The 17,818-nt window shown below is 40.9% G+C and overlaps 1 protein-coding gene across 1 annotated transcript in view; it reads left to right on the top strand.

The window, feature by feature from the left end:
• Nucleotides 1-1,822: 1,822 nt before the first annotated feature.
• atrnl1b (attractin-like 1b) overlaps nt 1,823-17,818 on the top strand; it is a 78,641-nt gene continuing 62,645 nt past the window's right edge. The window contains exons 1-8 of the mRNA XM_054763977.1: nt 1,823-2,801; nt 8,315-8,398; nt 8,902-9,015; nt 9,155-9,283; nt 9,756-9,964; nt 16,754-16,928; nt 17,010-17,097; nt 17,163-17,424. Of these exons, the coding sequence (XP_054619952.1) occupies nt 2,581-2,801; nt 8,315-8,398; nt 8,902-9,015; nt 9,155-9,283; nt 9,756-9,964; nt 16,754-16,928; nt 17,010-17,097; nt 17,163-17,424 (1,282 nt within the window). The 5' untranslated portion in view covers nt 1,823-2,580. The remainder of the gene's footprint in view (nt 2,802-8,314; nt 8,399-8,901; nt 9,016-9,154; nt 9,284-9,755; nt 9,965-16,753; nt 16,929-17,009; nt 17,098-17,162; nt 17,425-17,818) is intronic.

The raw sequence follows: 17,818 nt of genomic DNA on the forward strand, positions 1-17,818 counted from the left end.
ATCAACACAAATGAATAGTTATATTATTATAATACCATATATGATATACAGTAGTTTCCATGATTGTTGAATGCTTTGACCACTTAAGGATTAAAAAGACAATGCTATTCATCTTAACCTTCGTCTGGGATGATGATGATGATGGCTGAGCATGAGCTCCAAAATGAAGGGTGGTCTGGCCTTTTGTATGTCCACAACTTGTTAATAATCCTTCAGGGTGAATTCCCATTGTGCAGCAGTCCTGACCTGGGACGCCCCTGGAGCATGTTTGCTTACAAGGACAGACATTTGTTTCAAGTCAAAGGTGCAACACTTTTTGGCCATTTTGCCTTGCTTCTGATTGTGGCATAAAGCACATTCCTCAGCAGTGAATCACAGTTCAAAGGTCACCTGACTCAACTCCAAATTAGCACTGACTGAAACCCTTTTTGATTCTGGGGCCTCTCCCAAGTTGGTACACTTGCAGACACATTATGTCCCAACAAAAGAGACACCCCCTTCCCTTCCCATTCATCGGAGGTATTTTCATCTAATCTGTTCCCTTCGCTGACTGTTCCGTCTGGGAATTTCCAAAAAGAAAAGCCCTTGACTCTCACTCTTTTTGTAGCTGTTTGGAGAACATTTTAGAGCACAAACACCTTGCAGAGCTGTGTACACCTGACTAAAGGACAGGCATATAAGTGGATATGTACCGTATATGTGAAGTCATAGCGCAACAGTATTATAAATAGTTTGATGTTAAGTCTGCTGGAAAACAAGGATTGGCTCTTGAGAGTTTGAAAAAGTTGGTTACTGAGCGCAATTTTTGTCAAATGACAGACATGTCTAAAATGAGTCAGCAAAACACACAAGAACTTCAAAATACTCAAAAAAATAAAAACATGTGATTGAAAAATAAAACATAATGATTTCAATGCCAGCATTGCTTTTAAAGTGTACCCTATAATACTGTATAATACTGTATTAATTATACAGTCACCTGTGTGAGTAGAGTGCGTGCTATTGGAAATGCCATGTAGCACTGCCATCTGCTGGTGAGACAGTAGAATGCAGTCTATGCAGCTACAGTACATGTAACACAGTGGAGCCCTTCATATTCAACATTCGCATCCCACCAATTCGTGGATTTTGGGTCAAAAATTATATGAAAAATGTTTTATAAATGATTCCTCTTAAAATGAGCCGTTTTTTCCTGCGGAAAACACAATTAAAAGGAACAATTTATAAATACGTGGTAATACAGGTAAAATGTACAGTATACATGTACCACTGTTAAAAAAGAGGCAGGGACGTCTTTCAATATTTGTGCAGACCTGCCATGACAGAAAATAATGGAGAACCACTGCTTTGGCATATGTTCGTTGGATTGCCCTTCTCCGACGTAACACACACGCACACCCATTAGTTTTGTTTGCTGTCAGCTAATGACAGCAATTTGGCAAAGTTTAGCTGCTAACGTTAGCTATCATTAAATTTGTAGCCTATCATAACCACACACCGGCTCCGAACTGAGGCTTCGCTGAGACTGCTTTTGTGCAGGTGTATGCGCTACGGGTATATCAGACAGGGGTGAGTGACAGGGATGAACACCAATCATTTCATTCCGGCTGAATGAAAATGTTTACAAATATAAATTAAGAATATAAATGTATATGTTCAGTCTGCTCTTCGAAACAACTATTGGTAACATCTGCTGGTTGGCGGTGTTCTTCCTGTATTTTTTGGTTTAAAAAAAGTCGTAGTACGGTGTCATGTTCGTTTTGACGTAAGGTTACTTACTGTACCTTTAAATACGTGGTGGGGGTCAGTCTTCTTTGCGCATGCGCATCTTATGTTTAGTTTTCTCCAACCTGAGGAGCTGTCTAGAGATTTGCTGCCAATTCTTGTGGTGTTTGGATAGCAGCAGCGCTGATTTTTCTCCCTATTAGCGTCTGTTTTTTGGGGGGAGGGTATGAAATAAAATACGAAACGAGAACGAGAAAGAAGGCTGAAAACAAAAGCAACGGGGGAGTCAAACAACAAGCTCGAAAAGTGCCGACGAGAATCTCCGGTTCTTTCTCATCTACATCACATCCATGTTGGCTGCGGCAGCCTTCGCTCTGGTTCCGGAGCTCCGAGCGCCACCGAGGCTTTGTTCTCCCGCGGACAACATCCGGCTGCGTGGCCTGTGGAAGGACTACCCCACGGCGCGGCTGCCATCCCTGTGTGTTTCTTGAGGACGCTGGAAAAATGGCTGCTGAAAATGCTATTTGAAAGCGGTCATGAATCAATGCTGAGAGGCCGAACTGCGGATAAGCTAAACAAGCTAACAGATGCTAAACACTCAGCTTGCTAATGCTTTAAAACCGCTTTCACCCATGCTTGTCTCTTTTGCTGGCTTATCCCAACAAGAAGTAGGCTGAGGGCTGCACAATCCATGCATGCAGTTTTAAAAACATTTACTAACCATTGTTGCTGTTGCTTTGGATGCTGGATTTGAATATGCAGAACTCGCAAGAAATATGCAGAGCCTTTAACTGAAACGTTGCTCCAAGCCGAACTTTCATCCACCCCTTGTCTTTTAATCGGTGCCACACCAAAATGGATCCTATCGGGAGATGTTCGGCTACCTTTGCACCCCAAGTTCGCGGCATCACGACCACGGCGGTCTGGGTTCTTGTCCACTTGGTTCTGTTCACCCACGCCTCGCCGCCGAAAGGCTGTGACAAGACGTGTCTGTCCGGAAAATGTCTCAACGGGTCCTGCGTGTGTGACCCCGGATGGGTGGGAGACCAGTGCCAGCACTGCCAGGGAAGGTTCAAGTAAGTTGGTAGTAGCAGCACAAATAATGATACAATTGCTCCTCGTGACTACAAATGTCCCATTGAAAATGCCATTATTGAGCTCACATAAAGTAATGTAATTATGTATTTCATTTTTTTGTTTTCCTCTAAATGCATACTGAAGCACTTTCTCTTTAGACTCCACTGTCAGCTTTACAGATGCCATGTCAGGCGTGTGTTGTAATGTCATCACATGTTTGTATCAGTCATAGAAAAGGTAAAATACGTCTATTTGCGGTGCGGTGTTTGTTATACTCCATCGATCAACTAGGGAATGACGTCCATTAGAGCGGAGGCCACAATTTGAGGAAATATAAATATATGTATATCAGGTCAATGTTGTAATGTTTAGCAGCTTTTGCACCACTTTTAAACTCCAATGTCAGCTTTACAGATGCCATATTTGCCATGCGACTTCACACACACATGTGCGCGCACACACACACACACACACACACACACACACACATATATATAATATTCTACTGTTATTTATTGTTATTTAACTTATTACTATTTATGTGGTGCAGAGTGCCCCCCCTGTCAATTTTGTTGTAACCTTGTGCATCGACTATAAAAGGCTATTATTTATATATATATATATATATAATCATACTACACTGAAATGGTATACCTAAAGAAATATCAAATTAATACAAACATTTTTTAAACTTCTTCTCCATAATGCATTTTGTCCAGCAGACCAGTTCATTGGCCAATGGCTGCCATACCTTTTGCGTGGTAAGTTGCTGTGTGATGATTTTAGCGTTCTTTGTAAGATGACGTCGTGAGTCAGACTGTTATATTAAGTAATGACCTCCTGTGATTTCCGAGGGGTTGATCAGCCTGTTGTGAGTTTTTTTCATAGCTCATGCAGGGTTTCCCCTAGGATGTTTTAAAGCTGTGGTGGTGGACTGCATGGGAGACGGACTGCTGCTGCTGTGTCGCTGTGGCAATTTTTAAAATAAATATTTAAATTCACTGTCGCTTATAATGTCAACGTTAGGGTCTTTTTCACAGGCTTGAACAACAAATGCATTAATTAACTTTAAATGTCTTTCTCGCTGCCTTTTCTTCCACTCCAATCAGTCAACTGCCAACATGGCAGACAGGTGATTCCGTTGCATGTTTTTCAAAATAAAATGTAGTGAAAAGCTTTTATGGTATTTGATAGATATTTTATTTCAAATTAGTTGTGGTCAATATGTAAATAATAGGCTATACATGTATCTATATTGCACACACAGAGGTGATCACACTTTTTCAGCCTGTGGGCTACTTAGTCCCAAAGATCTACCTCATACTATAAACATAGACAATATATACAGTTATTTATTTTACTTATAAATATGAATATTTATGTTCATTGTACATGTACTGTATATCAAGTGTGCACACAATCAAAATGATCTAACTCTTACTATAAAACATATAGCATATATCAAATCTAACCAGTAAACTTTGCAACTGCAAATGATTAATATTTCACATTCACAGTTTCAAAGTTTATAGGTCATCAAAGTAGTTGATATCGTTCGGTAATTCGCAGTTCAAATCAATATGGCAATAAAGGTAATTACACATAATTCCACAATAGTTGTGTACATAAACTGAGTAATATGTCAGTGAAAATAGCTACGTAGCGCTCATCATGTATTATGTCCAGGTAGCATTTGCTATACAGCATTACAGATACCTTATACGACATATGAAAAGGGTTATGCAAAAGATAATGCAGCCGTAGTCAACGCAACATATTAAAAGGCTTTCAGCAATGGGCACATTTTCCAATTCATTGTGAAATAGTAGTTTAACAAATGAACTTGGAGAAAACACACATTTCTACTTTAGAGTTCATGACGCGAAGCACATCCATGTAACAATTGACTTTTTTTTTTCTACATAAGTAGCTGCTACAAGTGAACTGATAACTTTTGTTATAGATATAGGCATCTTACCGCTGAGTTAGTTTTTCCATAATCGGAATAATAAAGAAGAAAGTTGCATTATCCGTGTGTAGCTGCCGACATCTCTTCTCCACATCTTTTATCCCGCTGCGGCGGCGCAGGAGGGGGCTTAATATCAGCTGTCTGATGTCATATGACATCTACGAAATGACGGTTAAGATGCAGGTGTCACACGACCAAGAGACTTGGTCGCCACAGTATGTCTTTTTATGATGTGGACATGTGCGGCTTATGGTCCGGTGCGGATCATACATGTACAAATCTGTTTTTCTCTGTAAATTTAGCGGGTGTGACTTCAACACTGGTGCGTCTTATACATCGGAAATTACGTTAAGTTATAATGTGTATTTTTACAGCTGAGTACATCTAGCATTCATTTGAGTGTTCCCTGCCTTAATGGATGCTCCGGACATTAGTAATGGTTGTGGCCTCAAGACACTGGAAAGCGGCATGTTTTAAACCAAGAACAGGTGGTTTCCTCAAAGTGTCTTTATTTTTGGGATAATTGAAATAACTTGTGCGGGGGGTCGGCCCAGTGGTTGAGCGTAGCAACATAAACTGGCCTTGGTAATGATTTTGAGAAGGCTTTTTTGTTGATGCAATTGATCAACCTCGAGTAACAGAAGCACCACAGCCCTTAGCCAAAACACAAACACAACACATACAAGTTAACACACATCAGCTCTCATAAATTGTGTAGAACTATTGTTTTTCCTCACATAGTAGTCGGGGTGGTAATTTATTAACAGGTCTTTATTGAGTAGTGCATTTATTAGTGAAAAGGCATTTATTTGTGCGTACTTTTAATTTTTTTTTAAAAATGTAATTCACAAATAAATATCCCCTTAAACACTGGGAGTAATATACAGTGGTATGAAAAAGTTTGTCCCCTTCCTGATTTTTTTTTTTTTTTTTTGCATGTTTGTCACTCACACAATCATGTTTCAGATCATCAAACAAATTTACAAAATATTAGTCAATGACAATGCAAGTGAACACAAAATCCAGTTTTTAAATTAAACTTTTTACGATTAAGGGAGAGAGAAAAATTCAAACCTATATAGCCCTGTGTGAAACAACAAAAAACATAACTTAACTGAGATTAATTGAAGTCTATCAGTCTGGAAAAGGTTATAAAGCCATTTCGAAAGCTTTGGGACTCCAGCGAACCACAGTGAGAGCCATTATCCACAAATGGTGAAAAGATGGAACAGTGGTGAACCTTCCCAGGAGTGGCCGGCCAACCAAAATAACCCCAAGAGTGCACTGGGGAAAAACCACCTGCATGGCAGAGTTCCAAGACGAAAACCACTGCTGAACAAAAAGAACAGTAAGGCTCATCTAAATTTTGCCAGAGAACGTCTTGTGATCCCCAAGACCTTGGGAAAATACTCTGTGATCTGACGGGACAAAAGTTGAACTTTTTGGAAAGTGTGTGTGAAATTGCATCTGGGGCATAAAGGTAACACTGCATTTCAGAAAAAGAACATCATACCAACAGTAAAGTATGGTGGTGGTAGTGTGATGGTGTGGGGCTGTTTTGCTGCTTCAGGACCTGGAAGACTTTCTGTGATAAATGGAAGCATGAATTCTGCTGTCTACCAAAAAATCCTGAAGCAGAATGTCCGGCCATCTGTTCGTGACCTCCAGTTGAAACAAACTTGGGTTCTGCAGCAGGACAATGATCCAAAACACACCAGCAAGTCCACCTCTGAATGACTGAAGAAAAACAAAATGAAGACTTTGGAGAGTGAAGTCCTGACCTGAATCCTATTGAGATGTTGTGGCATGACCTTAAAAAGGCGCGTCATACTCAAAAACCCTCCAATGTGGCTGAATTACAACAATTCTGCAAAGATGAGTGGGCCAAAATTCCTCCACAGCTCTGTAAGAGACTCATTGCAAGTTATCGCAAACGCTTGATTGCAGTTGTTGCTGCTAAGGGTGGCCCAACCAGTTATTCGGTTTAGGGGGCAATCACTTTTTCACACAGGACCATGTAGGTTTGGATGTTTTTTCTCACTTAATAATAAAAAGTTTCATGTAAAAACTGCATTTTGAGTTCAGTTGTGTTGTCAGTGGCAAATATTTAATTTGTTTGATGATCTGAAACATTCAAGTGTGACAAACATACAAAAAAATAAGAAATCAGGAAGGGGGCAAACACTTTTTCACGCCACTGTATATTACAATATAAAACGTATGGAAATCCATGATATAATGATAATAGTATTGTGCATTTTAATTTGTATCATGCTGTACTATATTTAAAAAATGCCTAAGAAATAAGTTTAAAAAAATAACATTAAAAAAATTATTTATATATATATAGAAAATGAATATTTTGTATTTGAATATGCATCATGTTTTTAGAATTTAAAAAGACTGAAATTTGCATTGGAGCTCTCATTGATGATCTACTTGTACAATGTAACTTTCATAAAGGTTTGGAGAATGCTGTGAAACTTCTTTGTATATTTAGCAAATTCCATATTCATAAATCCAGAGTGATGTCATATAAACCAAACATTCACGGGTTTTCTCCTGGACTAAAAATATTATGTGAATCACTGAAGTTGATCATTACAGAAAGGGAATGAGAACCTTTCGTACATTATGGAGAACATTATAAAAACTATTCACATGAAAGACAAGCTTAAGTGATATGTTGTTTTTTTTTAATTTTTCTTTTTTCTTTTCAAATGTTATCCCTCGTACGTCTTTATACTAGTTTTTTTCTTCGTTCAGGTTTCCATCATGTTGTTTTGAAAGACTGCAGTTTTAAATTTACCGTACATGTGATTCTGTATGTTCTGTACTGTATAATTTTGTTTAAAAAAAAAAAAAAAAAAAAACAACCAAAAAAGCTAGCTACGACGAACAAAGTTCTACCTGTCATTTCACGATTCCTACAAGAGCTATTGCTACAGGATGGCACCCAGGAAGTCAAAGAGGGAGCATTCTGTTGGCCTCTTCTCTGTCACTTGAGACGCTTCCTGATGAGCGCTAACACAAGAGCTTCACGGTCTTATTCCTCATTGACCAACATGAGATGATGTAGCAGCCTTAAGGGTGTAGCCAAGATGATGCAGAGGAGGATCAAGATGCTGGGCTTTTATACCCCCTGGAAAACGGTCACGATAGCTGTAGGTGCCATAGGAAGCCATTACGCCCATCTTGCAGGCAAAGTGTGTGGGCTGCACGAGCCTTGTACGATGCCCACACACGTGCGTCGCCGATGAGTGAAACGTACGACAGCTTTACATGAAGCGCACCCAGCATGCACGAGTCGCACGTTGCATTCACAATCTAAAAGCTACCCTTTCTTACGAAGGACGAGCTGCAAGCACGTGGGTGTCACAAATCACTTGTTCCATAAGTACGACACACTTGTAACCCCTCTGACACCCCACTTCCTCTGCGTGCTGGCCACGGCCAACAAATTTCCCCAAAAGTGCCACCTCCTCCAAAACTAAAAATATATTTGTTGTTAAGAGTCTTTCTCCTGTGTCTGCTGTTTTTCAGGTTGAACGAACCTTCGGGATTCCTCACGGACGGTCCCGTCAACTACAAGTACAAAACAAAGTGCACCTGGCTCATCGAAGGCTAGTAAGTATTTTTATTTTTTAATGAAGTGCACTCAAACATAGCTAGATTAATATGGATAAGTGGCACTGTTTTGAACTGTAATTGTCTGCTTTAATTGGCTGTGATTCATAGAGAAGTCGCATACCCGAACCCGCACATCCGCTGAGTTGATAAGATATGCCTTTATTAGTCCCACAAGGGGAAATTCCAGGTTTAAGGCAGCAAAAGCTGAGTACAAAAGCACACAAGCGCAAAGAAAGTGCAAAATGAAAGTGATACAAATCAAGAAGTTATACACAGTATTTACAGCTAGTATGTCCATGTTGATCAGCCACAGGTTTATTGCACGGTTATTGCACTTGTGTATTGTATTGTTATTGTGCAGGATTATTGGAGCAGTTTATATAGCAAACGCGGTCCTTGTGGGGACAGGGTTGCTATTGAGGGCGACAATTAAAAAACAAACAAAAAAAAAATCACCTATATGACACTGTATTACAAACACATTTATTTTCTTTCCACAGTCCAAACGCGGTTCTTCGCTTGCGGTTCAACCACTTTGCCACAGAATGCAGTTGGGACCATATGTATGTTTATGATGGAGACTCTGTATACGCTCCCCTCGTTGCCGTTTTCAGGTGAGAGACTCAAACATGCACAAAAAATGCACATTTCAACATAAAAAATATTGATTTGACACCATTGTGGTCATTGTTTTTATAAGTTGTGTTTTTATATTAAATGTAAAAAAAAGAATCAATGCCTTTTCTGCCTTAGCGGTCTCATTGTACCGGAGGTGCGGGGGAACGAGACGGTTCCTGAGGTGGAGACCACTTCAGGCTATGCACTACTACACTTTTTCAGCGACGCTGCCTACAACCTGACTGGATTTGAAATATTCTACTCGTACGTCCATCAGCTTTTCATTCATTTCATACATTATCATTTTTACACCACCAAATGTTTAATATACTGTAGCTGTAAATAAAGTCATAAATCAAAAATGAAGCAATATTCAAGATTCAAGATTCAAGAGAGTTTTATTGTCATGTGCATAGTAAAACAGCAGTTATACCATGCAATGAAAATCTTATCCTGTTCATTCTCCCAAGAAAAGAAAGAAAACACAAGAAAGAATAAGAACATAAGAAACATAAACACATAAACATATATACCAATAAATTAAGCAACAACAACAGAAGAGACATTAATACAAGTAAATAATGCAAATAAATAAACAATATGTTTATGCTATTCAAAGATCCTCTATAAATGTTACTCACTTCCAGGTTTTGAACTGAACTCGCAGGCCGGACTGATTCATGGGCCAGATTTGGCCCAGTTGAATAACCCTGCTCTATATGATCTCTGTGGCTAGGATCAACTCGTGTCCCAATAATTGCTCTGGCCACGGGAAGTGCACGCCCGGCAACTCAGCAGCCAGCCGCGTGTACTGTGAGTGCGACAAGTACTGGAAGGGTGAGGCCTGCGACATCCCCTACTGCAGGAACAACTGCGGCAGCCCTGACCACGGCTACTGCGACCTCACCGGCGAGAAGCTGTGCGTTTGCAACGACAGCTGGCAAGGTAAAAGCAAACACAGCACTGGTTTACAAAATGACGGTAGTCAAGGCACAGTCACTTTTTACAGTATGTGCAGGCAACCATATGATCGATACCTCATATACTCACATAAAAGTTTGAGTTTTATGAGTTTTGTGTGCATGACACATAGGTCTCAATTTGTTTGGATCTAATTTTGTGTTTTATAACAGATCTCAACATGGACCAAAATTTGTATTTGTCTTCAATTTTGATGAAATTTTATTTGAGCTAACCTTATCATTGCAATTGATTGTATTTATAAGACATATGACTTTTAAGATAAAAATTTTAGAGACACTTTCTTATTCAGTCGCATGAGAAAGTGTCTCCAGACCTTTGACTAGTACTGTATCACAAGCAAATCAAGGATGCCCTGTGGGAAACAGTGTAGTCGTCGACCGCAACTGTATTTCTCAGAACTTTCCCTTGCAGTTTTTCAATTATTAGATCATTATTTACATTAATTAACTATTAATGCTAATAATTAACTAATTACATTTAGAATAAAAATGAATAAAATGATGATTAAAATGTATTAATTACATTACATGAAATGAATTAACATTATAAAAATATATTTATTTAAAATGTAACAAAATTCTTAAGATACAATTACATCAGAATAATTAGAAGTAGTAGAGTAGTGTGGCGTGTGCATTTTCTCCCTGTGCATGTGTGGGTTTTCTCCATGTACTCCTGCTTCTTCATCTCCAAAAACATATCTATGTGTGTGTGTATATATTTAAAAAAAAAACAAAAAACCTCTTCCCACCCCACATCTCCTCTGGTAGGGTGGGTGGTCTGTTCATCTCAAGCTCGGGTCCTCTACCAGAGGCCTGGGAGCTTGAGGGTCCTGCGCAGTATCTTAGCTGTTCTTAGGACTGCGCTCTTCTGGACGGAGATGTCTGATGTACTGTATCTGCTGGAACCACTTCTCCAGTGTGGGGGACATGGCCCCCAGTGCTCCTATGACGACGGGCACCACTGTTGCATTCACCTTCCAGGCTCTCTCCAGCTCTTCCTTGAGCCCTTGGTATTTTTCTAGTTTCTCGTGTTCCTTTTTCCTGATATTGCCATCATTGGGGATGGCTACATCCATCACAATGGCTGTCCTCTGCTGCTTATCCGTGACCATGATGTCCGGTTGGTTGGCCACAACCATCTTATCGGTCTGTATTCGGAAGTCCCACAAGATCTTAGCCCTCTCATTTTCCACCATCTTGGGAGGTGTTTCCCATTGTGATCTACGGATCTGCAGTCCATACTCTGCACAGATGTTTCTGTACACTATACCGGCTACTTGGTTATGCCGTTCCATGTATTTTTTTCCTGCCAGTATCTTACACCCTGATATTAGGTGCTGGACTATTTCAGGGGCCTCTTTGCACAGCCTGCACCTGGGATCCTGCCTGGTGTGGTAGATCTGGGCCTCTATTGGTGCTCAAGGCCTGCTCCTGTGCTGCCATGATTAGCACCTCTGTGCTGTCCTTCAGTCCAGCCCTCTCTAGCCATTGGTAGGACTTGTTCATATCCGCCACTTCAGCTATCTGTCGGTGGTACATCCCATGCGGGGGGTTTTCCTCCCATGATGGTTCCTCCAACTCCTTTTCTAGTTTCCACTGCCTGAGACATTCACTAAGTGCTTCATCTCTTGGGGCCATCTTCCTGATGTATTCGTGGAGCTTGGATGTTTCTTCTTGGATAGTGGTCCTGATGCTCACTAATCCTTGGCCTCAAGGAAATCTGGGCTTCCATAACTCCCAGGCAATGCCACAGGCTGATTGCTTCAATGCCACGTGGCATCGAGGCAGTGATTAAGGCAAAGGGATTCCCAACCAAGTATTGAAGATTGACATATCGTTTTGAAAGTGCCATATTTTGATTGATTTGATGTGATCCTAATTTCTTTCTTTTTTTTTCCTGCAAAAACTGAGAAGTAAATGGTGATTTTTTCACAGTATTCTAATTTTTTGAATTTCTGTTTTTGTGGGTTTTATGAGCTGGAAGCCCAAATTATGTAAAAATAAACAAATAAATACTTGAAATCGTTTAAATTGTGGGCCCTGAATCTATAATCTATAAAAGTTTAACTTTTTGAATGGAATTATGGAAATTAAACAACTTTTCCATGACATTCTAATTTTTTGGAAAGGGTCTGTATTTTTCATTTGTTCATTAGGCGCTCATGGAATGAAGTTAGCTTCTTTAACCAGTAGGTGTGAACCATGTCTGGGCCAGGTGCTGTCCAGTTCTTCATACCTGAGATTCTTTGTTGGATGTCTGCCACTGTGATGGTTACTGGACGTTGGTCAGGGAGGGTGCTGTAGTCTGCTTTTAGATCATTTAACCACTGTGCTTCACTGTTATGTGATGTTTCCCTCTCACATATGCCTTTCCAGTATTGTTCAGTCTCCAGTGGTATTACCCTGCCACTGGAAGTACACTTTAGTTGGGTTAGTGGAGAATGTGTGTGTGTGTGTGTATATGTATGTGTGTGTGAATATATATATATATATATATATATATATATATATATATATATATATATATATATATATATATATATACACACATACTGTACATGTGTGTATACTGTATATATACACACATACATACAGTCAAACTTGTCTATAGCGGCCACTAGAGGGAGACTGCAAAAGTGGCCACTAAAGACAGGTTGGCGGCCATTTTGAATGTTGACCAGTAGAGGGGAAAAAAAGAAAAAAAAGGGGGCGGAAAAATGAATGTTGACCAGTAGAGGGCACTGTGGGACTGCGGATAAAAGTTGTACAGCACTACTAGGCTTGTTATTACCCACGACCCACAGAACAAAGCTGTGCTAGTAATGTTTTTTGTTATGCTTGTTTTTAATATTTTACTTTCTATACGGCAGAGTGTCATCACGGCTTTAGTTCATCAGGAAGTGATGGGAAGTGACGGTGGGCGTCCCGAGCAGGAGAGCTAGGCTCAGTGCTAGCTGTGAGTGTCGAGAGAACTGCAAAGTGTGTGGATGTTGGCGTGGATTTAAAGTCCTGCAGTGTTCTCCGCTGTTAATAAAGCGATTAAAGTGCCTCGGCGACGTGAGTCTCTCCTTCCCCACAACAAGCGGCATTACAGTATTGACCAGTGCACACCAGGAAATAAACAGTGTCACTTGTTACAGGCATTGCCTGGACAGCTATGTCGTGGGGCTTGTTTAACCTTTGGCTTGTGGGCAAGCAGGAAGGAGAGACGAGACTGGATGTGTGTGTGTTCTGAGCTGCTCTCTGGTGGCCGCGTTCAATAAATAAAGTTGGCAGAAGCAACAGGAGAAGTTTCCTTCTTTGCTGGAGTCAGGTCGCCCTTACTACGGTGAACAACACTGACAAGCGCCAAAGAAAACTGCTTTTTTGTGTCGACTATAGAAGATGAGGACTTTGATGGATTTGTGGATGACGATTGATAAAAAATAACGTGATTACATTCTCAAATACTTCAATTTAGTACAACCGAACTCAGTTCAACATACGATAGCATGCATGCTAGTGTGTTGAGCGTGCATGGAGTATTGTATTGTATTGTAGTGTCGCTGGGAGCACGTCCTGTTCCCAGCCTACTTTGCGGTAATGTTTTGGTGCAAATGCTCTTAAAGTTACATGTTTGCCCAGGAAATAGCAAGCTCAAAAGAAGACGGCTTTTTTATGTGGAACAACTGACAGTGTGGATCTTGTGAATGATTGTGACTGAGCTAGGACTCAGTAATTAAAGTCTACACACGATGGCTTCATTGACTGAAAAACAAAACTTTTTCGTGCATGAAGCTTCTACTTGAGTCGGTAATTTGGCTGCTATATGCGGTCAGATATTGACCAAGGGATACAAAATGGGTGTCCGCTGGCCGCGTTGGACAGGTGACTGCTATACACAGGGTCTATAACATGTAAATTTGCTGCGGGGGATTTTTCAGTGGCTGCTATAGGCAGGTGGCCGTTCTATACAGGTGGCCGCTAAGACAGGTTTGACCGTATATACAGACCCTTTCCAAAAAATTTGAATGTCATGGAAAAGTTGTTTAATTTTAGTGTGTGACACTCAGTTTAAAACATTCATGCCCTGCAAAATTTGGGCTGATTTCTTCACAGTATTCTAATTTTTTGAATTCCTGTTTTCGTGGGTTTAATGAGCTGGAAGCCCAAATTATGTAAAAATAAACAAATAAATACTTGAAATCGTTTAACCTCCTACGACCTGGCGTCCACATGTGTGGACATCACATTTTTGGTTGTCAAAACTACAATGTTAAATTTTGGACTACAAGGGCCTGGCATCCACTTATGAGGACATTAAACTGCCACCTAGTGGTGGAAGAAGAGTGTAACCAAGCACATGTAAAATTCAAGATGGCTGACAACCCACCCAAACATTCAGATGGCTCCTCCCAATCCAAAAGTTGACCAGATAAAAAATTCAAACAAATTTCAGGGCTGATTCTTGCTCAGATATGTTTAGAAGTGTTCAATGTGTGTTGTGGAAGTTGAATTTTGCAAAAGTAAGAAAATTTGACGATTTACCATGCTGCTAAACTTGATGTACACATATGTGGACAGAGGGACTTAGTTTTGTTGATTTTGTTGAACATGTCCACAAATGTGGACAGAGGGAGTTGGTTTAGAATTTGTATTTTGGGATGATTTTGTTAGAAAACGTCATTTTATACAGTACAAACAAATATGGCATGTTTTAAAAATAAATCTATGTAGATTTGTTTTTGGTTTGAAACAAATTGGGTTTTTTTCCAAGAGCGTTATTCTCTGCAACAAGTAATGGAAATGCTGGGGTTAATTGGTGGAGACAACTCCGAGGTGGAGGATTTATCAGTCATCGATGATCCTGTGGGAGATGCTGAATATCAACCTCCTCCCACCAGCAGTGAGGAAGACAGTAGTGGGTGTGAGGACCACAGCCCTGTCAGCCTATCAGGGGACGCAAACGTTTGCGCAAGGAATACGAGGGATATCGGTCAGATCGTGACATTGCCACATCACGCACCCCCAGGCTTCGCTCTCAGACACCGCAGGAAGAGGCTGATGTCTCAGGCAATGTCTCTGAAGATACAACACCAGGACTCAGTCATGTAGAACAGTCCAACAAAGGGTACCAAGTGGTTTGACAATAAACCAGTGTTGATGTCTACTGTACTTGCTCAAGAGCCAGAAGACACGTGCCAGAGATGGGACAAGAAACTGAAACGGTATGTGACCATCTCTCGACCATGTGTTATCCGTGAATACAACTCCAAGATGGGTGGAGTTGTCCTTGTGGATAGAATGATCAGCTACTATCGAATGAGTGTCCGTACAAAAAAATGGACATTGCGGATGCTGATGCACTTTACCGATCTGGCTTTAGCCAACAGCTGGCTACTGTACCGCAAAGACCTCACTCTGAATGGCACACCAAAGAAGAACATCATGCAGTTTCTTCAGTTCCTCATGGAAGTGGCCATGACCTTCTTGGCTCAGAGAGACAATGACAACTCTGACTTTTCGGAGCAGGAAGATGACACAGAAGTTTCAGTCCAAGGGAAACAGCATCCAGTGCAGGCAGTGCCCCACATCTCATTCTGCAGGAAGGCTAATGCACATCTGCCAGAAGTGGTACACTCAAAGAACGCATCACGATGCAGAGCAAAAGGATGCTCAGGCAAAACTCAAGTGCAGTGTGTTACATGCAAGGTGTTCCTCTGCTTACAGGCAGATCGCAACTGTTACGCTGCCTTTCATACATAGGCATGAACATTTTCCCAAGGGGAAAAAATGTTGGAGCACTTTTGGTGTGCAAGTTTCACGTTTCACACCATGTTCAGAAATTGAAATGAATAGTTCAACAGTAGCAATGAAAAATATTTTTGAAGGTTTACTTGTTTTATATCTGTCCTCCTGCAACTGATAGCAGCACTTCATATGACTTGCGGAAAGGGGCACAAGTTGTTGCTTTGAATTTTGTTTTTGCACTTGGAAAAAATGCTGCTGTGTTCAGGCAACAAATAAAGTTTTGCACATCATTACTCAATTGTGACGTTATTGTGTTCACTCAAATTTAAAACGAATGTCCTCATATGCGGACATCATTTTTCTCAGAAACTACATCATGTAAAAAGATAATTCTTTGTTTTTACACTCATCAGGTCCCAATTAGCCTAAATATCAAAGAGAAAATAAAAATGCATGCCTTGAAAGAGTTCGGGTCTTAGGAGGTTAAATTGTGGGCCCTGAATCTATAATCTATGAAAGTGTAACTTTTTGAATGGAATTGTGGAAATTAAACAACTTTTCCATGACATTCAAATTTTTTGGAAAGGGTCTGTATGTGTATATATACTGTGTGTGTGTGTGTGTGTGTATATATATATATATATATATATATATATATATATATAGATAGATAGATAGATAGATAGATAGATAGATATGCACTGTATATATAATGTATGTGTGCCCTGTGATTGACTGGTGACCAGTCCAGGTGTACCCTGCCTTTTGCCCCAAGTCAGCTGGAATAGGCTAAAGCTCACCCATGACCCTAATGAGGACAAGCGGTATAAAAATGGATGCATGGATGGATGGAATTATAAGTGCAACTTAGCAGCACATTACAACCGCGTGTTTGCAGTCGTGTATAATTGTAATGCTGTCACTCCACCCATGTCTGTGGTTGGTATGTAGTGTGATGCCAATGATGCATCATCACTTTTATGAATCATCATTCATTTCCTCATGTGTTTATTTCAAGGCCCAGACTGCTCCCTCACCGTGCCTTCCACCGAGTCGTTCTGGGTGTTGCCCAGTGTGAAGCCCTTTGGCACGTCACTGGGCCGGGCCTCCCACAAGGCCGTGGTGCAGGACAAGGTCATGTGGGTGGTGGGCGGCTACACGTTCAACTTCACCTCCTTCCAGATGATCCTCAAGTAAGACGCCGCTTCCACTTTTATCACCACTCATTTATCGCTCACTTCATTAGGCGCACTAAAGTGTGTGTTTCTTTGTAGCTACAACCTGGAAAGCGGCATCTGGAACACGGTGCCCATCAATAGTGGCCCTGTGCCCAGATACAGCCACTCGCTCACCTCCTACCAGGTAACATTACCTCATTGTAGTCAGCGTGTGTGATTGTTACTCTGACCCCTCATAATCCTCCTCAGGACGACATCTTCATGTTCGGCGGGAAGCTGGAGGCCGGCTGGAGTAACGTGACGGATGAGCTGTGGGTCTTCAACATCCCCAGTCGGACGTGGCAGCGGAGAACCCCCGTGACAGGCCCGACGGCTCAGGCACAGATTTATGCAGTTGAGGGCCATACGGCGCACTGCGTCGTGCTGGACGCCGGCGAGGTGGTCATGCTGGTTGTCTTTGGCTACTCGCCCGTCTATAGCTACATCAGCAATGTCCAGGAGTACAATCTGAGTGAGTCATCTAATTTAGAAGGTCTTTGTGTGAAGTACACAGCTCACGTTATAGTAAGTATTTTAATATATCTTCTCAAGGGACAATACTACAGAAATAAAACTTTAGTCAGTGTATAGTTTGTATTGCTGTATAGGCTTAATCTCAGCTGACAAAAAGCCACCTTGCAGTGTCCCAAGTGTTTATTTATTGTGAGCACCATCATCATCTTGCACTGCTTTAATTGTCTTAGACATGGAATTCACCAGCACAGGTTATTACTACAATCCTCTTCCACTGCTTCATGGTGAGATTACCTGTGGATGTTGACGCTCCTCCTTCCTTCCTTCCTTCCTTCCTTCCTTCCTTCCTTCCTTCCTTCCTACCTTCCTTCTTTCCTTTCTTCCTTCCATCC

The sequence above is a fragment of the Dunckerocampus dactyliophorus genome, chromosome 2 (genome assembly GCF_027744805.1).
Source record: "Dunckerocampus dactyliophorus isolate RoL2022-P2 chromosome 2, RoL_Ddac_1.1, whole genome shotgun sequence".
In the NCBI taxonomy this organism is placed as follows: domain Eukaryota; kingdom Metazoa; phylum Chordata; class Actinopteri; order Syngnathiformes; family Syngnathidae; genus Dunckerocampus; species Dunckerocampus dactyliophorus.